The sequence below is a fragment of the Peromyscus californicus genome, unplaced genomic scaffold (genome assembly GCF_007827085.1).
Source record: "Peromyscus californicus insignis strain IS unplaced genomic scaffold, ASM782708v3 Scaffold_9__1_contigs__length_137607984, whole genome shotgun sequence".
Classification (NCBI taxonomy): Eukaryota; Metazoa; Chordata; class Mammalia; order Rodentia; family Cricetidae; genus Peromyscus; species Peromyscus californicus.
The window spans coordinates 7287273-7307599 of NW_026294617.1; the positions used below are offsets into that span (position 1 = coordinate 7287273).

At 46.0% G+C, this 20327-nt stretch overlaps 1 protein-coding gene across 1 annotated transcript; it reads left to right on the plus strand.

Moving 5' to 3' along the window:
* The first annotated feature begins 315 nt into the window (after positions 1-315).
* Tnfsf10 (TNF superfamily member 10) lies at positions 316-19948 on the plus strand. Its single transcript, XM_052731461.1, has 5 exons — positions 316-825; positions 8425-8556; positions 11163-11205; positions 16846-16950; positions 18064-19948. Exons 1-5 carry the CDS (start codon positions 676-678, stop codon positions 18507-18509), a joined length of 876 nt encoding a protein of 291 aa, XP_052587421.1. The 5' UTR covers positions 316-675; the 3' UTR covers positions 18510-19948.
* Positions 19949-20327: the final 379 nt, after the last annotated feature.

Sequence of the window (20327 nt, forward strand, 5' to 3'; positions counted from 1 at the left end):
ACTTTGGGGAGTCTGTCCTCTCCTCTACCGTGGGTTCCGGGCGTGGATCTCAGGACCTCAGGCTAACATCACAGTGCTTTGGGCAGCTGAGCCATCGCTCCGGCCCCCTGGATGGTTTTTGTTTGGGAGTGGGTAAAACCCCTCTAATTCACTCAGATACGCTTCTTTTTCTTTTGGAATCCATACCTACTGTCCATCAAATCTTAGGTTGACAAGCAGGCTGTGGCTCCGCCCTCTTAGTCTGTATTTACTAGGCACCTCCTGAGAGCCAGTCATGAGTTATTCATTTCACCCTCCTGAAAACACGTTTTCTCCAGTGTCAAAGCCTGGGACTTTAGTCTGGCAGAGCGATACTAGTATAGGAAGGGCAGGGAGTGGACTCCAGTTAGACTGAGCCCTGCCACGGTCTGCCTGAAGGCAGTCAGACTGAGCACCACTGTGTTTTGCTTGAAACCCACGCCACAGTTTTTTATTGGGTGACTGGGGAGAATTTTTGAGTGACCTCCGTCCTCAGCTCCTGAGCTGGGTAGATACAATCTCGTTTTTTTCACTAACTCTGCTTGCGGTAAAGTCAGTTTCACTTTTGCTATCAACAATGAAAAGCAACTACAGGGGACTGAGGGCTTTCCAGTTGCTGCTGGGCTGCACTGCCGCTCTGGGAAGTCAGACCTGGACATGACCATGCCCTCCACGAGGACCGTGAAGAGCCCCGGCTTCGGCCAGCACTTTTGGATGATGGTGATCTGCACGGTGCTCCTGCAAGTGCTCCTGCAAGCCCTGTCTGTGGCGTTGACTTACGTGTACTTCACTAATGAGATGAAGCAGGTTAGTAGCCATGTGCTCTCAGCAGCTCCTCTCTCTTTTGTCTCTCAACCTGCTCCTCTTTAAAACCTTAGCTGCAGATTAAAAACATGCCCTTTCCAGTTGCAGACTCTAACTACTAATGAGGAGAGGACTTTATGGAAGTACAAGTTTGAAAGACTCCCAAGCAGGTGGAGTTAGAGAACAGGTTCCAGAAGCTACCAGTAGATGCAACAGCACTCCTGAGGAACTTCGTCAGCAACTTCCAAAAGTGTCTGCACTTGGTGATGCTAGTTAGCATCGCCACCACGCACACATGCTTTCTGTTAGTTAGCATCACCACCACGCACACGTGCTTTCTGTTAGCATCGCCACCACGCACACATGCATTCTGTTAGCATCGACACCACGCACACGTGCAGCATCGCCTCCACACACATGTGCATTCTGTTAGTTAGCATCGCCACCACGCACACGTGCTTTCTGTTAGCATCACCACCACGCACACGTGCTTTCTGCGAAATGCTCTCGAGTACCTTCTTGTGTGTGAGAGAGAGATGGAGAGAGTGAAGAAGGGAGGGGGAGAGGAGAGAGGGAGGAAGAGAGAAAGAGGAAGAGAGAGAGGGAAGGAGAAAGGAAGAGAGGCAGAGGACGGAGAGAGAGAGAGGAAGGGAGAGAGCAGAGAGAAGCATGCAATGTGGAGGTCTGAGGTCAAAGTCAGCTGTCTTCCTCAGTCCCCACCCCCCTTACTTTTCTGAGACAGGGTCTCTCACTGAACCTTGAACTCCCTGACTTGGCAAGCCCCTGGGATCTTTCTGTCTTTGCCCCTCCAGTCCTGGATTCTGGGGATCTAACTTGGGCCACCCTACTTACACAGCAAACCTTCTGCTGGCTGAGTTGTCCCTTAGCCCCCTGCTCTGGAGTTACCTGAACATCGAGGCCAGGGAGGGATGGAGACTGCCCACTTATGTCTGACAGCTCCATGGATATTTCTTCTTCACACTTTGATGAGTTGTGAATCTCTATAACTGCTGTCCTACATATGAGGAAGCATATCTGATGAGAAATGAGAGCTGTAATAACCTATGGATATAGAAATATGTATTTAGATGACAGTTGGATGCAATGTTTATTTAGCAAAACAGTTGCAGTGTTCCCCTAGGACCTAGGAGCTCCCTGGCCATGGCTTCTTTGCTAGATTTATAGGCTAGGCACAGGTTTCCTCCTGTAAAGTGGGACTTACCTCTAATAAGGAAGAAGATGGTTCCGCCATAACACTCAGACCATGATTGCACCCATGGGCAGAGCTTGCCAGGCCACTTGTTATTGTAGCTTGCAGGATTTACAACTAGATCAAACTGGTGATGCTTTCCTCTCCCAGCAGCCTGCATAGCACCTTATGGCACTGTGAGAGCTGGTCAGCAGTGAGATGAGCAGTGAGAGCTGGTCAGCAGTGAGGTGGCACTGTGAGAGCTGGTCAGCAGTGAGGTGGCACTGTGAGAGCTGTTCTGCAGTGAGGTGGCACTGTGAGAGCAGGTCTGCAGTGAGATGAGCAGTGAGAGCTGGTCAGCAGTGAGATGGCACTGTGAGAGCAGGTCTGCAGTGAGGTGGCACTGTGAGAGCTGGTCAGCAGTGAGGTGGCACTGTGAGAGCTGGTCAGCAGTGAGATCAGCAGTGAGAGCTGGTCAGCAGTGAGGTGGCACTGTGAGAGCTGGTCTGCAGTGAGGTGGCACTGTGAGAGCTGGTCAGCAGTGAGGTGGCACTGTGAGAGCTGGTCAGCAGTGAGGTGGCACTGTGAGAGCTGGTCAGCAGTGAGATCAGCAGTGAGAGCTGGTCAGCAGTGAGATGAGCAGTGAGAGCTGGTCAGCAGTGAGAAAGCTTCAGTACTTGCTTGATTTCTCCACATCCTGTGACCATGTGCGCAGTGTCTTCAGCAATCATGTCTGAGTACCAAGTATGGTGAGCAACTGAGAGCAAGGGCAATCTCCTCCATTGTTTGAGGGAGGCCTCTGGTCCCACACCTTTTTTTAAAAAAATTTTTAAATGTTTTTTAAATGAGTGAAAAATTCTCACATAGAAAAGTCATACTTTGAAATGCTGGCAGGTAGAATAGTATGTATCTGAACTAAAATCAGAAGTTTGAAATATCACATTTCTCAGTCCCACAAGGCTGAGGGTGGGGTGGATGCTAACCAGATATTTGAAATATGTTTTGGGGGGCTCATAAAGTGAAGTGTTTACTGTGTAAGTGTGAGAACCAGAGTTTGATCCTCATTACCTAGCACGTACCTGTAGTTCCAGTGCTGGAGGAGGGTGTAGGAGAATTCCTGGGGCTTGCTGGCTCTAGTCTGATTGGTGAATTTCAGGTCCCAGTGAGAGACCCTGCATCAAAAAAGGCAGGTATATAGCTCTTGAGGGACAGTACTGGGATTAACTCTTGGGAACACACATACACACACACACACACACTTTTGTTTTTTTAAATAAATATGTTTTGGTTTTAGGCCTGTGGAGTGCCTGTATTGACAATAAGTAAGAACACAATGGTCTGGCTTTCAGCCATTCTTTCCCTGGGATTAGGTGTGTCTTGACTAATGGTCTGTAATAAGGAAGTTACTTGGGTTTAACTACTCACAAGAAAGCAGTTGGATTTTATGCCAAGTGGAACCCAGATACAAATACAGGCATGAGTACAGAGGACGAGAGTCAATGTCCTCTCATCCTGTGCATTTCTCAGTCATAGAAAGCCCCTACGACTAGGAATGTGAAACTGATGAGAATAAATCACCTCAACTTTAGGTTTCTTATGCCCACTTTGAGAACTGGAAGGGACTATGAGCACCACACTCCCTTGTCTAGAACCCTCATCACAGAAATGAATTCGCAAAGCTTAGACAGGGCTTTGGAGCCAGAGTAGGGTTAGTGCCAGGGCTGTGGATGCCAGGTATGACTCTTCCCTCCCCACCATGGCACACATGGACTCTGAAAATTTGCACATTGTCATGCCCAGGATGCCCTGCTTCATCCAACTTGGTGTCTTGTTTGGAAGTGCAAGACCAAGGAAGAGTCTCAGGGAAAATGAACTAAGCAAAATCTATAGAGTAGCACTGGTCTGTTAGGGCAATGCAGTTTGTACACCCTAGGGAATACGAATTTGATTATCCCAATCAGCTGGAAGTTTTTCAAATTGAGGCACTCTCCTTTTATTTGAAAATAATTTTGAAAATTATGGCTTATAATGATCTTTTTACTAGAGGGCATGCTTATAAGACTCTCTCTCTCTCTCTCTCTCTCTCTCTCTCTCTCTCTCTCTCTCTCTCTCTCTGTATGTGTGTGCCAGCAAATACACATGTGCATATGCATATAACTGTAGGCCAGAGGACAGCCTCTGTTGATATTTCTCGAATACCATCCACATTTTCCTCTTTTCTTTCTTTTCATTCCTCCTTTTTTTGTTTTTGTTTTTTTGGGACACCATCTCAGATTAACTTGGAACTCACCCATAGTCTCTCATCAGCCAACCCCAGGAATCCACCTCTCTCCTCCTCTCCAGAATGGGGACTACAGGCATATGCCTCGAGGCCTGACTTTATCTATGTGGGCTCTGGAGACTGAACTCAAGTTCTCATGCTTGTCTGACAAGCACTGTACTGACTGAGTCGTTTCCCCATACTAAGTTTGTATATTTCTTTAAAAAACTTTTTAAAATTACAATTATTTTTATTTACTTATTTACATTATGTAACCAGAGGCTTTTTTTCTGTCCCATCCCACCCTGCAGCCACTTTTAGATAATCACTCAGAGGCTTATATTAATTATAAATGCTTGGCTGATGGCTCAGGCTTATTACTAGCTAGCTCTTACACTTAAATTAACCCATTTCTATTAATCTGTGTATCACCACATGGCCAGTGGCTTACTGGTTCTTTCACATGTTGCTTCTTGGGCAGCTCGAAGCATCTGTCTGACTCTGACCTTCATTTCTGTCTTTAGTTTGAATGTGCCACCTAACCTCATTCTGCCTCGCCATTGGCCAAACAGCTTTATTTATTGACCAGTGAGAGCAATGCATAGTCACAGCATACAGAAGACATCCCACAGCATACATGTGCTGTGTGTGTGTCGGGGGATGGGGCACATGAGGACAACTTGGAAGAATTAGTTTTCTACTTCTACCTTGTAGGTCCTGGGGATTGAACTCAAGTCTTCAGGTTTGATGACAAATACTTTGGTCCTTTGAGTCATCTTTCTGGCCCCAAGTTTGTGTATTTCTGAGGGAAAAAAGGATGTACCGATAATCATTCTTTAGTTCTAAGTTCACATAAGAGATTGGAGCATAGCTATGTTTGCTGCTTTGTGGCAGCACACTAAAGCTTGTTAACTTCACAATATAACCAGAGTGAGACTGCATCTCTATGCACATGTGGCTGCATCAATTTGCACACATTACAAGTTGACCTTATTTTTATATTGACCTGATCCTCTGTTGACTCATATAGTTGTCTGATTATATAATTAAGGTTTTCAAAACTCTGACCAAAAAATTGCAGCAATTTCAAATAAAGCTTAGAATCTCTTCATTTCGGCATGTTTCCTGAGGTAGAAAGGATGTGGTGAAGTAAGGATGTGGAGGGAGACAGCAAAGTGCTCATCATCAGCCATTCAGCGTTCTGTGACCTGCGTTGGTTTAGCACCTGCTGAAGGTGAATGAGGAGCGGGAGCTGAGGCTTCCTTTCTGCTTCCTTTGTCCAGAAATCAATGCTTATGCATAGAAATGTCTAGTAAGGCCAACCCCCAAAAGCTGACAACTGTGATCTCTAGAGGGTGGGACTCTCATTTTCAATTTTCCAAATTTTATGAATTTTCTGTGGTGAATGTCATAAAATATCTAAGCTGTCATCTGTGGTTGTCATAGAGGTTTTCACTCCTTAGAGTCCAGGAACTTGGGCAAATCAAGGCAAGAATTCTGCCATTGAGCTATGCCCTTCAAATTCAAGGACATGCCACTTCCATATAATCTTAAGAGAAAATGCACACAATTACGCACACACTCTAATCCCAGCCATGTACACAGAAAGTCAAGCAGAGGTTAGGTGGATGTGGGACTGTTGTTTTCAGCATGGTGTTTTGGTTTCGTCCTAGAGTATTATTAATTGGGGAGAATTTGCATTTACCTTAGGAAAGCATTCTTTACTTTTCCATGTCTCTGAATGAATCTGGGCCTCCCTAAGTTTTTATTTTATTTTTATTGCTACCACCGAGTCACACCCCAGCTTCATTAGCATTTGTGTAATAATTTAATCACATTAACTTTTATACCTTCACCCAGAACCCCACTCAATCAAGATTTCCCTTCCCACCTCCTGCAAACACTTCTGGAAAGTCCCTGAAGGGATTTTGAACAGCAGCCAGCTATGGGCTGGGCTGTCTGGCCCTCCTGGATACTTTGTCCTTCTCACCCTCCACCTCAGTTTAAAAAGGACAGTTAGACACCATCTTGTCAGAACAAATACAGCACAGCAGCTCCTTGTGCCCTGGGCCCTAGCTTCCAGGCTCTTAACCCTTGCCTGTTGAGATGACCCATTGCTAGGAAGAAAGGAGACAAAGCCTCTGAGGACACCAGTGTTCCAATAGACCATGGTGGTCTCTGAGGCTGCTCGTCTGGTTTAAACAGTGGATGAATGATCCATTTTAAGTCTTGTAGAAGGTTTGTACTTTTGCTTAGAGGTACATTGCTGAGTATAGAACTATGTGATTCTGGACAGGACCGCTTATGAATAATGGACTTTTTTTAATGAGATGGCGTGGGCTGGGAGTGTAGTTCAGATAGTGGAATACTTGCCTAGTGAGTACAAAGCTCTGGTTCAGTCCACAGTACCATGTAAGATGAGGGGAACTGTCAAATGCTGATAATTCCAGAGCTTGGGAGGCAGAGACGGGAGGAGCCAAAATTCAGGGTCATCCTTGGTTACTGAGGGAATGTGAGGTCAGTCTGGACTATATGAACTTGTCTCAATCACTCAATCACACACTCAGCAGATTTTTTTTCCTATAGGAAGTGTGGGCTGATAAATTCACCACCACCCCTAACTTTGCTATACACCAAGTTTAAATAACAGATAAAATTATGATGTTTAGCACGCCTTTAATCCCAGCACTCAGAAGGCAGAGGCAGGTGGATCTCTGTGAGTTTGAGCCCAGCTTGTTCTATATAGCCAGTTCCAGGCCAGCCAGGGCTGCATAGTGAGACCCTGTCTCAAAAAAAGAAAAAAACGGCCGGGCGGTGGTGGCGCACGCCTTTAATCCCAGCACTCGGGAGGCAGAGCCAGGCGGATCTCTGTGAGTTCGAGGCCAGTCTGGGCTACCAAGTGAGTTCCAGGAGAGGCGCAAAGCTACACAGAGAAACCCTGTCTCGAAAAACCAAAAAAAAAAAAAAGAAAAAAACAACAAAAAGATGATTTTTCCAAGGTATCCCAATTAAAGGCAAATCACGAGATGTTTTTTAATAAGGAGACATGTCATTTTTCCTTTGCAGTGACAGGACCAGAACCCAGGGTCACACGCTAGACAAGCACTCTACCAGAGGGCGACACTCCAACCCTTTGTTTTTGTTTTCTTCTGTTTTGTTTGATTTGTGCAGACTGGGGTCAAATGCAGTCTGTAGCTTAGGTAAACCTTAAACTTGTAATCCCCCTGCTTCAGCCTCCCAACTAGCTAAGTTCACAGGCCTATGTCAACAGGCATCGAGAAACCATGGGTTGTAAACCCAGGCTATTAGGAAAACAAAACGGAAGGGAAAAAAAGAAATGAGGACTTTTTCCTCCCCCTCCTTCAGAACCTTTACCTCCTCTTCCTTCCTCCCCCTTCCCTTCTGATTTGGTAACAGCCTGAGGTACTAGCATGTTCTGGATGGTTCATGGGAACTATGCAGTGGGTATGGGAGTTATAATATTAGGTAGTGGTTATTGACAAGGGTAAGGACTTTGTTGGCAATTTGAGGCTGTAAATATTGGCTTCTGGTCCTGGCAAACACCTCAATGACGATAAAGTCTCCTTCGATCAGTTCCTAGGCTTTGTGAACAACCAATGAGTCAGGGTACAGATTTCTAGTGGTATTGTGGATCCATCCAGAGTAGGAGCCGTGCCAATAACAACAATCTACTCAGCTACAGGGGCTGTGGTGAAGGAGCAGAACCCTTCCCACACACCAAAGGGTTGACTGCTTTTGTTACAGATGTGGGCATTTAAATGGATTTGAACACAGGCAGGTTTCCCGCTTTGGAGGGAGAGCCACACAATGTCAGAGCTGGAAGAAACCTTAGTCATTACCTAAGGTACCGAGAAACAAGTGCAAGTGAGGGAGAGAAAGATCAACACAGGGCTGCTAGGGATGGGCAGTGAAGAGCACAGGGAGCCAGGATGCCTGGCTAGTCCTTGCTACCACACCCAACCGCTTAGTCAATATCAATGGACAACGGGCAGCATGCCTACATTCATTTAAACCACAAACTGCTCATGGCACCCCAACTCCTGTCAATTTTCATCACTTTGTTTTGTTAGCTTCCAAATGGGTAAAAAGAAAAAGGATGTGTTCATTAGAGTTATATTCTGTCTCCACCCAGCTGCAGAACAAATACTCCAGAAGTGGAATATCGTGCTTGTTAAAGAAGGAAGAGGATCCCTGGGGCTCCACTGAGGAAGAACACAGACACTGCTTGCAGGCTAAGAGGGAACTGTATCAGCTTATTGAAGAGGTAAGTACTCAGCAGGAACATGAGGTCAGAGGGGAAAGAGTTTTCAGACCTTCAAGTCTAGAAATCTCCATTTTGCAAATGAAACCCAAAGGGTTTAAGTGATTTCCCCAACATGGTGCAATACCTGATATCAGATGGCAGAGAAAGCCCTGGCTGCCGTTAGCCAGTGGCCTCCTGGGGCTTTGCGTCTTGTTACAGGAACACACGCACAAACAGCATGTGCTTAAGGTTGCCTGGTGTCTCTTTGTTTGTTTTTATTTACTTTTATTCAGAAGACAAAAGAAGCCAAATGATATATTTTCTACTCATCACACATGGCTGATCTTGAGAATTAAATGCACATTTGCTTTTTTCGTGTGAATGTAAAGAAGAATACTTTGAGAAATTGGAGGTGAGGTTATCTCAATTCATTGTCAACACATGACAAGTTAGAAAAATGCATTTGTTGATGCAAGTTGCCACCCTGGGATCTCTGGCAGAAAGCTCAGGCTGGCTAACAGTTCATTTTACTGAATGTGGGTAGCTGATTTTACTTTTAGATTAAGTCAGATCAATTTCTTCTCTGCCTGCTTCCTTCTTAGGAAGCTGGCATTTACAAATATTTGCCTTCTGCCTTTCTGAGAAGGTCAGATGGAGGCACAAATATTAAAAATACTCTGCAAACTAAGAGGCCATGACATCACCATCTAAGGATATGGCGGGAATTCCCAGTGTGGGAGGAGGTTGTACGCCAGACAACCTTGGAGTCTATTGTTCGTTCCATGGAAACAGTATTATCCAGATGATCAGGCTTCAGTGGGTAACTTGATCAGTATTCACAGTAGAGTCCAGACAGCACCTGGAATGTGGCTTCTAAGCGGTTTTCCACTTGGGCATTCTGTGAGCACTCCCAGACTTGGTGCTATGGATGATTAAGGTGATCTAGGAAAAGCCCAGGCTTTGGACAGCTCTGGAGGAAACTCAGAGATGAGACTTACAAAGCCCTTGACTTAAGGGGTTCAGTGGGTCATCAAGAAGAGAGACTTGAACTAATCTGGAAGCCGGGGTGTTAGTGGGTATAATGTCTGGAGGCTGGGGTGCTGGCAGACACAAGTCTGGAAGCTGGGGTGTTAGTGGGTATAATGTCTGGAGGCTGGGGTGCTGGCAGACACAAGGGCCAATCATGGAGAAGATATAAAGGATTGATGATGAATTTTCCATGTCACTTTCCACTAATTCTCTCTCATCCTCCCAGACTCATCCTGCACAACCAGAGTAGAGAGAAACTGGGAGAGAGAGCATAGATCAGGTGGATGTGAGTGTGTGAGAAGATTCCACATCTGCTTAGGCATGACACGCCTTCTATTTCCTGTAAACATCTGCCCATATTGAACAGCATCCCAGTGAATTCTGAGAGCAGCTCTCAAAGAAGGAATCATTGTTATGCTTTTAAACACATTTTCAAACAGATAAAGCCATCGCATGTCAGATCAGTTAAGTTACTTAAACCTCCTTAAAGCACTGTCTTGACTCATGGTCACCTGACCTGCTTGTAGTCATTGTGGAATGACCCTTTCTCTGTTTCTTGCTTTCTTCCTCTCTCTATCCCTACCTCCCTTTCATTTCCTCTCCTGCCTCTCTCCCTTCTTTTCCTTTCCCTCCTCCTTCCTTGTTTCCTGTGCTAGAATAAGAAAAAGAAAGAGAAACAGAAAAAAATGGGTGAATGTTCAAACCCACTTCCTTGTCCCTTCTCCAGAGCCAATGGGGCCCTCCAGTGAACGCTCACAGCTGGGGTGGGGTTGAAGCAGAGGGAGAGACAGAGAGATGGGAGAGACAGAGAGACAGAGAGACAGGAGAGACAGAGAGACAGAGAGACGGGAGAGACAGAGAGATGGGAGAGACAGAGAGACGGGAGAGACAGAGAGCACAGGCACACGGCTGATGTGCTTGTGACATCTGCAGTGACGTGTCAATGACAGCACAGACATCAAGAGTGACAGGGATGAATGAGAGCTCAGAAGTATAATGACTCAAACCAGCTCTGCTCCCCACATGGAAAGGTGTTCCCTTTGTACTGGTTTTCTCCATGGGTTACCACAAAGGGATGGGGTGTCATGAGATGTTTAGCAAGGTATTATTTCTTTGGGCATGAACTTAACATTATCAAAAGTAGAGAAAAACACAGTGGTACCAAGTCAGACATTCATGGAGTGGTCCTATCTGTGGGCACCAAGGGCCTTGTGCCTTGCTTACATCCTACAGTTCAGATCTAGCTAGTCACTCCAGACGCTGGGCTCTGTCACACACACAGGCACACCTGCACACACGCTCCACATGGAGTGGCGGGACATGGTTATCATCAGCTTCATGGAGGGAGGTCTTGGAGATGGCTGACGGAAGCAGTAGCAATGCCCCTCCTTCTCAGCTGCTCCAAGTGTCAATCAGAACTTGCAGACCACCCTTTGGTCATGGCATCTCCCATGGATACCTATGCTTGGGTAAAAGAAGTTCTATATTGATGCCACCATATAAACATCCCATCCCACGTCAGAGAGAAGACCTAGAAGCACGTGCATCCTGTTGAAGTTTTAGGGGCACTAACAAGCTTTATTCCATGCCATTTGCAGGTGACTTTGAGGACATTTGGGGAAACCATTTCTACAGTTCCAGGTAGTAATATTTTGTTATTTCTACTTGCTAGTGTCTGCTTCACAAACGGAACAGCTCTCTGATCTCTCTGTTCCCATCCATACTTACCAGTTAGGACCTCTCTGCCCATTTTCTTAACTGTTTATTGATTTTCTTTCTCTGTTTGTGCCAAGGACTGGAGAGTTTGGGATTAACTTCATGGCCTACTCACGGTCAGAACTTTATTCTTTCTTTATCTTATTTTTTCCATTATGAAGTTTCCTTTTACTTCAATTTCTTAACTTATTTAATTATTTTGGTTTCTAATATGCTAGAAATAAACCATGTTAAGTATTACTTAGAACTTGGCAGGAAATAAAATAGATAAAATCCTCCAAAAATTACTCATCTTTCCTGCCTCTGACCACAACGCTTTTCTTCACCCTGAAGGCCCTCACTGCGTCACTCCTTCCCCAGACACCTATCTACCTACCCACGATCTCAGCTGCGGTTTCTGCTGGAGACCACATGCTCACCATCCTGCTCCTGGCCAGCAGATGTTCTTTACGCCTCTTCTCATTGTTTCCTCACCAGGCTGGCTTATCAGACCTTCCATCTGGCTCTCCCTCTCCTGGCCAGGGCTCCTCTCACCACTTCATGGCTCTCTTGCCCACAAATTCCTCTTCTCGGAACATTTCTAAGTAAGTTCCCCTGCATCTTATTATTTCCATCTCACCCCTTGGTTGTCTCGTTGTATTTTATATGCAACTTTATCCATGTACTGTCTTCTCTTCCACCACATTGAAATAATTGTGAAGAAAATCTTTGCAAATCTTAATGGCATTCTTCACAGCACAGAAAAGACGATCTTAAAATTCATTCTGAAGCACGTAAGATCCCAGAGAGCCAAAGCAATCCTGAGCACAAAGAATAATGCTGGTGGTGATTTCTGGTTATACTACAGAACCATAATAACAAACCAGCATGGCACTAATGCAAAAACAGATATGTAGCTCTTTGAAATAGAACAAAGAGAGCAGCCATAACTCACAGAGTGACAGATACTTGATTTTTGACAAAGAGGCCAAAAATACACTTTGGATAAAAGTCTCTTCACCAAAGAATGCACATATCCACACACAGAAGAATGGAACTAGACAAACTGCTTAGAATGGATGGAAGACCTCGATGTAAAACTTGAAATTCTGGAACTATCAGAGAAAAGAAGGTATAGACACCGGTATGAACTTTCTGGAAAGGACCCCGGTCACAAAGATGCTGTCAACTGACAAAAAGGACTTCATGAAATTAGAGCACTTCTGTACAGCAAAGGATATAGTTTATTGAAGGGATGGACAACCTACAAAGTGGGAGGAAGTCGTTGCTAGCTTCGCATAGGACAGAGGGTTAATATCTAAAACACACACACACACACACACACACACACACACACACACACACATATTTATACAATGCTTAAAACAGACTACTATATCCAGCAAAATTGCCTTTAAAATCCAAGAGAAGCTGGGCACTCACAGCACATGTGGCGTGGAAGAGGAGGGTCAGGAACTCAAAGCTAACAGCTACAAAGGAAATGTGAGGTCACCTCAAACTATATGAGACCCTGTCTTGAGAGAGAGTTGGAGAGATGGCTGGAACTATCAGAGAAAAGAAGGTATAGACGAGAGGGTAGGAGTTCACTCACACACAGAACTGGGCGTGACCACACATATGGCTGCATCTGTTAGCACTGTAGGGAAAGAGATGAGCAGCACCAGCAAGACTCCAGACTCCAAAGTGGGGAATCAGACAGAGCAGGACACCTGACATCCTCCGCTGACCTCTGCACATGGGCGCACGATACACATACTCTCCATGTGTACACACACACCACACACACAAAGAAAGGAGAGATAAAGATCTCCCATGATCTCATCCCCCATCTCAGTCATCAAGGGTATCATAAAAATAATAAACACTGAGGGTGTCAGGGAGATCCTTCTATACACTGTTGGTAGGAATGAAATTTGTCCATCTACTGTGGAAATGAGGATGGAGGTTCCTCAAAAAATCTAAAAATAGAGCATCTGTACAACCAGCTATACCATTCCTGGAAATACACCCAAAGGACTCAAATCTATCTACAGTGATGATCCCTGCACATCGATGTCGTCCACTGCTGCACTATTCACTATAGTCAAGTCACCAAAGCAGCCTAGGTGCACATCAGTGGATGGAGAAAGAGAATTGTCACATATACACAGTGTGCTCTTCACATGAAGAACAGAGTTATGTCATTTGCAGGAAAACAGATGGATTCGGAGACTTTGTATTAAGCAAAAATAAAACAAACTCAGAAAAAAACGCAGGATTTTTCCCCATGTGTGGAAACCAGGTTGAGAGGGAGAGAGCAAGAGTGACAGAGACAGGAAGAGACACAGAGAGACAGGAATGAGAAAAGGAAGGGAAACCATCCGGGAAGAAGGGCTCACCGGGAAGAGAGGACCAGTCAGGGGCAAAGAGGAGTGGATATAATCAAGACATTTTCTACGCGTGTTAAATGCGGAGCCCAGTGGCTCTCAGGTCTGCAGAACTTCGAGAGGGAGAGGAGGAAGGCGACGGAGGTGAGCGAGGCCAGGAGCGGAGGTGAGCTAGCCTGGAGCGGAGGTGAGCTAGCCTGGAGCGGAGGTGAGCTAGCCTGGAGCGGAGGTGAGCTAGCCTGGAGCGGAGGTGAGCTAGCCTGGAGCGGAGGTGAGCTAGCCTGGAGCGGAGGTGAGCTAGCCTGGAGCGGAGGTGAGCTAGCCTGGAGCGGAGGTGAGCTAGCCTGGAGCGGAGGTGAGCTAGCCTGGAGCGGAGGTGAGCTAGCCTGGAGCGGAGAGCCTCCAGCAGAGCTGGGAGGAGCGAGCCCAACTGAACCAAGTTGAGAGACCTCAGTCTGGGATGAACCGGAAGTGCTTCCGGAGGGCTGCTGGCTGGATCCCTGGCCCTTCATCATCTCTACCTGATCTTGGTTTTCTCTGTGTACCTCTAGCTCTGACTCTCTGCTGAGATGTCGAGAATGTGGTTTCTGGAGTGAATCCTGAAAACTGCTATAGACTTCTTGGATGAAGATAGGGTTTCCAGCAGCCGAGTTCCAAACTGCTAACTTTCCCGGTTAAGCTCTTGACCTCCCTAAAACAGTAACGTGTGTTTCAAACCTGTTTGTAATTGTTGAATCGATATGATTGTAGCCAGATGATACATATTTTAAATAATGTTGTACCTTAGGGCTTAAGAGAAATCTATGTGGAACTTACACATCCAACAGGTATTGGCTCCCTCACTATTAGCCAGGTATAGCAAAAACAACAGAAAAAGGAAGTTCTTGTCGTTGTGAAGCTTTCTTGAATATTAGGTCAGCCTGGTCTACAGTGCGAGTTCCAGGACAGCTAGGGCTACATAGAGTAATCTTGTATCAAAAAACCAAAAACCAAAACAACAACAACAAAGAACTTTCTTAGCAAAATTATCTTCTAAGGTTGAGTAGCTAGCATTTACTCAGAGTGGCCAGAGTCCCAAAGCAGCTACTGTAAGAGCTTTGGAAGATGCTCCTTTGAGTCCTAATACTTTGGTAATTGGAAATTGGTTCCTGTGGTTTTAGTGCTATTCAGTAAATGAGAACCCTAAAATATTCAGGGGGAGCTTAGGTCATGAGATTTGGTAAACTGTTAACAGGTGTGTTTTCAGGATATTGTTGCACTTGCCTAGATACGTTTTTGTGGAAAGTGTGATTGAAGCATCTATATTACAACACAGGACTGGGATAACACTGTGTTTACCAGACCATGTGACCCACTTTGTGCTGCTTACTAATTTTCTCTAATAAACATTAAGTTATATCATTTGTTATAAGTATCATAATGAAACTCATTACTTTATACAGTTAATATACACCAATAGAAAGACATGTAAGTAGAGGGAGGACTGTTTGCAAAGGGGGGGGAGGACCAGCATGAGGGGGGGAGGGGGAGCAAGAAGGTGAAGGGAGTGACTATGGTCAAAAGACAAAATGTTACAATGAAACACATTAGTTTGTGTATATGCTAGTGAAGGGAAAGAAAAGGAAAATGTCTCTGTAGTTTATAGACCTGTGGGATCTGGGTGAGTAGCAGAAGACAGAGAGTGTATGTCAATCACTCCCCACTTCCCCAGCAGATCTGCTCTGCGACATTCTCTAGCTAAATATCTGTCTCTCCATCCTCGCACCCCCTCTCCACTCATCTACCCTCTCCACCTTGCTCGGTTCAAAACCACATATAGTTTATCAGGTTCCTTGGAAGCTCTCAGGAGATTTTTGCTTCAAGAAGAAAACTTGTCTTCCTGAAATAACAAGAACAATATTAATTGTGATTTATAGCCAATACCAGATAAACAGAAATGGTTTCTCCTTTTTCATTCACTGCCTAACTATGAAATTGTATTGCCTGGTTTTGCTTCCTGAGCTTCCAACTTGGAAGAGGGACCAGTACAACCTTGTAACTTGCCCAGCAGCCTCCAGCTTCTCTTCCTCTGCCCATCAAACCAGACCTCGGCATAAGTCAGCTGACGCACACGCATCTCTTTGCACCTGCCAGTTTTGTTCTGTAAAGGTAGCTGAACATCAAATCTTGTGTTCTTTGTTCCCTTCAGATCAGACCTGCGTGACCCCCTGGCCTGTCTTCTGCCCTGGGCCTGGACTTTAGATCTCTGGAAATACCTCTCTTCCACACCTCTGCAGATCCTACGCATCTGTGCACCCTTGTTTCTTGATTATTTGTGACACTTCTCCTTGTCCCTAGAAGGGTGCCTGGGGTGGATGTGGTGGACACTTCAGCTTACAGGAATAAATGACTGAAAAGGTCTTAACAGCATCTCCTCAGCAAACCCTCCCCTGTCTCCAATCTTCAGCAAATAGGACTCTGTTCCTCCTCTGCTTACCCCCTAATTCTCAGAGATAATTATTTTATTTTCTGATAGCTTCATAAAATATAGCAAGTTCCTTGAGGACTCAGTGAAATCTATATAGCTCTGTGTAGTGTGGTATAATTTCTTGTCCTCGCCAATATTTGTGTGTTGATAGAATATGATTTATCTTAACTAAATGTAAGCAGAAATGGGGTTCTGAAGCTAAGTTTTAAAAGACATGATGGTATAGATGTGTATGCAGGTGTGTGTGCCTGCTTTGGGGAGCCAGAAGAGGCTGTCACATGTCCTTCTCTAACAGTTTCTGCCTGTTCCCTTTAGATATGTCTCTCACAGAGAGACCGTTGGCTGGCTGGCAGCCTGCCAACCCTAGTGACCCTGTCTCCATTCACTCCTCCCCACTGCTCTTACCTCAGGACACAGGCATGTGGCAGTGTCTGGGTCTTTAGGTGGCTGCTGAGAATCCAAACTCAGATCTTCATGTTTGCCCCAGACCTGGAGTTACAGACAGTTGTGAGCTGCCATGTGGGTGGTGGGCTCAAACCCAGGTCAGTGGTCTTCACTCCGAGCCACCTCTTGGGCCCCACTATATGGGCTGTTTTAAGAAACTATAGGGTCAGTTTGAGGAGGGAGGCCCTGTGCTCGAGACCCCTGGTCAGACACAGCGGTGTGAGCAGGGCAGTGTATTTGAGAGCTATTTTGACAAGTGTTGATGTTTCTCTGTCTTGTGTCTTTTAGAAAAGCAGCGAAGTATTAATTTCCCACCCAGAGGTGGAAAACTTCAGAGAGTGGCGGCTCACATTACTGGAAAGACTCGGAAAAGCAGCTCAGCCTTAATTCCAAGTAAGATCATGAGGGCGTGGAGCTGGGGCTGGCAGGGGGCGGGGCTGGGGCTGCCAATGGGCGGGGCTGGGGCTGGCAGGGGCGGGGCTGGGGCTGCCAGGGGTGGGGCTGGGCTGCCAGTGGGTGGGGCTGGGGCTGGCAGGGGCGGGGCTGGGGCTGTCAGGGGTGGGGCTGTCAGGGGTGGGGCTGGGGCTGTCAGGGGTGGGGCTGGGGCTGGAAGTGGGTGGGGCTGGGGCTGTCAGGGGCTGGGGCTGGGGCTGCCAGTGGGCGGGGCTGGGGCTGTCAGGGGTGGGGCTGGGGCTGGCAGGGGACAGGCTGGTAGGGGTGGGGCTGACAGGGGTGGGGCTGGGGCTGGCAGTTGGGTTGGTGTGTGGACGACATCTAGCATTTGTGAGGCTAGAATTGTCCAAAGTAGTTTAGTTTTAACTTTTATCTGAAATATTTCTATGTGAGTGCTCAATAATGATCAAGTATCAGGTGACTGTTTTGAGAAACAAAATGACACACTTGGTAACTCTCCTGCCGTAGCTGGCCTTAGGAAAAGTGGACCTGAGAGAACATTGCTCCCAGACTCCCTTTAGGCCGCCTTCACTGCTGCTGGTGCTGCTGCCTGGCTCTCTTCCTCTCCCTTTTGGCTTTGAATTGAATCCTTCTGTCTCAGGCCCCCAAGGGCTGGAATAGCAGGCAGCACTATACCTAGGCTTTTTTTCTTCAACTTTAAAGTAATATTCTCTCTCTCTCTCTCTCTCTCTCTCTCTCCATTGGTATCAATTCTTCCTTCTCCTCAAAAGTTCAAATTCACAGCATTTGTTTTCACCACAAGGCACTAGCATCTCCCACCAGGGGACACTTTTGAACCACCGAACTACCAGCCTTTGCTGTGTGGGGGTAGGGCGTAGCGGTCAATGGAGGTCTGAAAGGTGAGGCTCTTACAGCAGGTCAGATGGTACAGGGGCCTCGATGGGATTACAACAGCCTTTGTAATCTGAGTCAGACTGAAGTGGTAGGCAGCTGGTTTTGGATGACATCTTGTCAAGCTCGGTGAACACTGACTGTGCTGAGCAGTGAGGGATCTCCTCACTTTGATGCAAACTGTTTCTCATTTTCATGTAGTCTCCAAGGATGGAAAGACCTTGGGCCAGAAGATAGAATCCTGGGAGTCATCGAAGAAAGGGCATTCGTTCCTCAGCTATGTACATTTGAGAAATGGAGAGCTGATCATCCAGGAACAGGGCCTTTATTACATCTATTCCCAGACGTACTTCCGGTTTAAAGAGACTGAAGATACTTCCAAGGCAGTCTCCAAGGACAGAGGGAGAAACAAACAAATGGTACAGTACATCTACAAATACACCAACTACCCAGACCCCATAATGCTCATGAAGAGTGCCAGAAACAGTTGCTGGTCCAGAGATGCAGAATACGGACTCTATTCCATCTATCAAGGGGGGCTGTTTGAGCTTAAAGAAAATGACAGGATTTTTGTTTCTGTGACAAATGAGAATTTGGTAGACCTGGACCAAGAAGCCAGCTTTTTTGGAGCCTTTTTAATTAACTAAATGACCTGCAGCGATCACACACAGCCCTAAATGTCCAGTCACCTAGGTTGATGTCTGTGGTTTATACTGTCTCCAGGTCCCACGTGGAACTCACAGTTTTGAGAGACGTAATAGGCTTCTGTGACAACCTCTACCCCCACGCCCCCTCCAATCCCCAAAAAGTAGCAGCCTAGACAGGAAGTCATCGAAGACAACTCTCTTTTTTTGGGAAGACAACTCTTTTTTTTGTTGTTGTTGTTTTGTTTTGTTTTTCGAGACAGGGTTTCTCTATGTAGCTTTGCACCTTTCCTGGATCTTGCTCTGTAGACCAGGCTGGCCTGGAACTCACAAAGATCAGTCTGCCTCTGCCTCCTAAGTGCTGGGATTAAAGGCATGCGCCACCACTGCCCGGCCATGGAAGACAACTCTTAAAAATTGTGATATGGATGCTGAAGTGTAGCTCTCCACAACTGATGGCTACTGTCGGGGCGTAAGTAGGGAAGGACTCAGTTTTCTTTAAGGGGCTGGACCTGGGAGTTTGACTGTACCGCAGAGAGTGTATGGGAACACAAGCTGGGCTTTTTGGAGGGAATTCACAAGAGTGGAGGTGGGCCTGAGAGGACTGGAAGTGAGTGTGACTGGGGGTTATGTTAAATTTATACAAAATTTCCAAATAATCAGTAAATAATCAATAAAAATATTATGTTGGAAAAAAAATCACAGAATCTCTCACCTAGACCATTAGGAGATTTGTGTGTGTGTGTGTGTGTGTGTGTGTGTGTGTGTGTGTGTGTGTGTGTAAAACTGTTTTCTATGGTAACTTATTATGTGGTTCTCAAATATGAACTCTGTGATAACAACCTTGTGTCCCATCATCATACAAAATATATGTGTTCATGGCTCAAAATCCACAAGTAACAGGGGTTAGACACCTCTGAAATTTAATGTATGGCTCAAGAAAATTCTCTTCATCCAGTGAGGTCCAGAGAGGCCAGTAGTTTTGACACCCCTGATTCTAGTCTTTGGGAAGTTTCCAGAAGACCATGGATACATTCTTTTATAAAATTGTTTCTTTTATTTTTTGAGATTTTAATGATATCATTTCCTCCCTCCAAACCCTCCCATCCCATAAATCCTTCTGTACTGTTCCTCAACGTCATGGCCTCTTTTTTCATTAATTGCTATTTGTAGAGAGCTGCGTGGAGCTGCATCCTTAAGATGGCTCAGGCTTTCGCCCCCCGCCCTCCCGATGGCGAGCGCTCTCTGTGTTAAACAACACCTTATTTGGCTTGGCTTTAGATTTTGGCTTGCTAAGGCATACGTGTACCTATCCGGGAATCCCATGTGGCGCATGGTGGCTGGTGGACTGAGACCTATATAAGGCTGGGACGGGCTCTCCCTAGGGGTAGAAGAACAAAAGAAACAGATTGAAAAGGCCTGAATAAACAGCTTGAAGAAGAGCTCGGTGTTGTGTCTTCCTTGCTGGTCGAGGCGGACGCGACAGCTATTACTACACACACACACACACACACACAATTCTCTCAGTCTGTTTAGCATTACTTGTTTAGAGTCAACCTTGAGCTGAACCAGGCAGGACAACAACAGACACACTAACGTGGATGGGGGAAGCCCAGGAAGCCTCAACTCTACACTAAGAGCTACAAGCAATTAAGGATGCTGAGAGCTGAGAAACAGACTTTTGTAGGGAAGAGAACAATTGGATCCACTCTTGAGAAACACATCAGAGCTGCAAGGTAGACCAGTCTCCAGAAGTTGTAGCTTTCTGCAGCCTTGCTGACAGTGATGGCTAATCTTCACCGTGAAGATTAACAGAGCACA

What these genes read in the sequence shown, in the direction of transcription:
- Tnfsf10 (XM_052731461.1), top strand. Translation starts at nt 676, where the DNA reads ATGACCATGCCCTCCACGAGGACCGTGAAGAGCCCCGGCTTCGGCCAG. An exon ending in TGTATCAGCTTATTGAAGAG is followed by an intron (nt 8,557 to 11,162) that starts GTAAGTACTCAG and finishes TGCCATTTGCAG; the next exon opens with GTGACTTTGAGGACATTTGG. An exon ending in AACCATTTCTACAGTTCCAG is followed by an intron (nt 11,206 to 16,845) that starts GTAGTAATATTT and finishes TGTGTCTTTTAG; the next exon opens with AAAAGCAGCGAAGTATTAAT.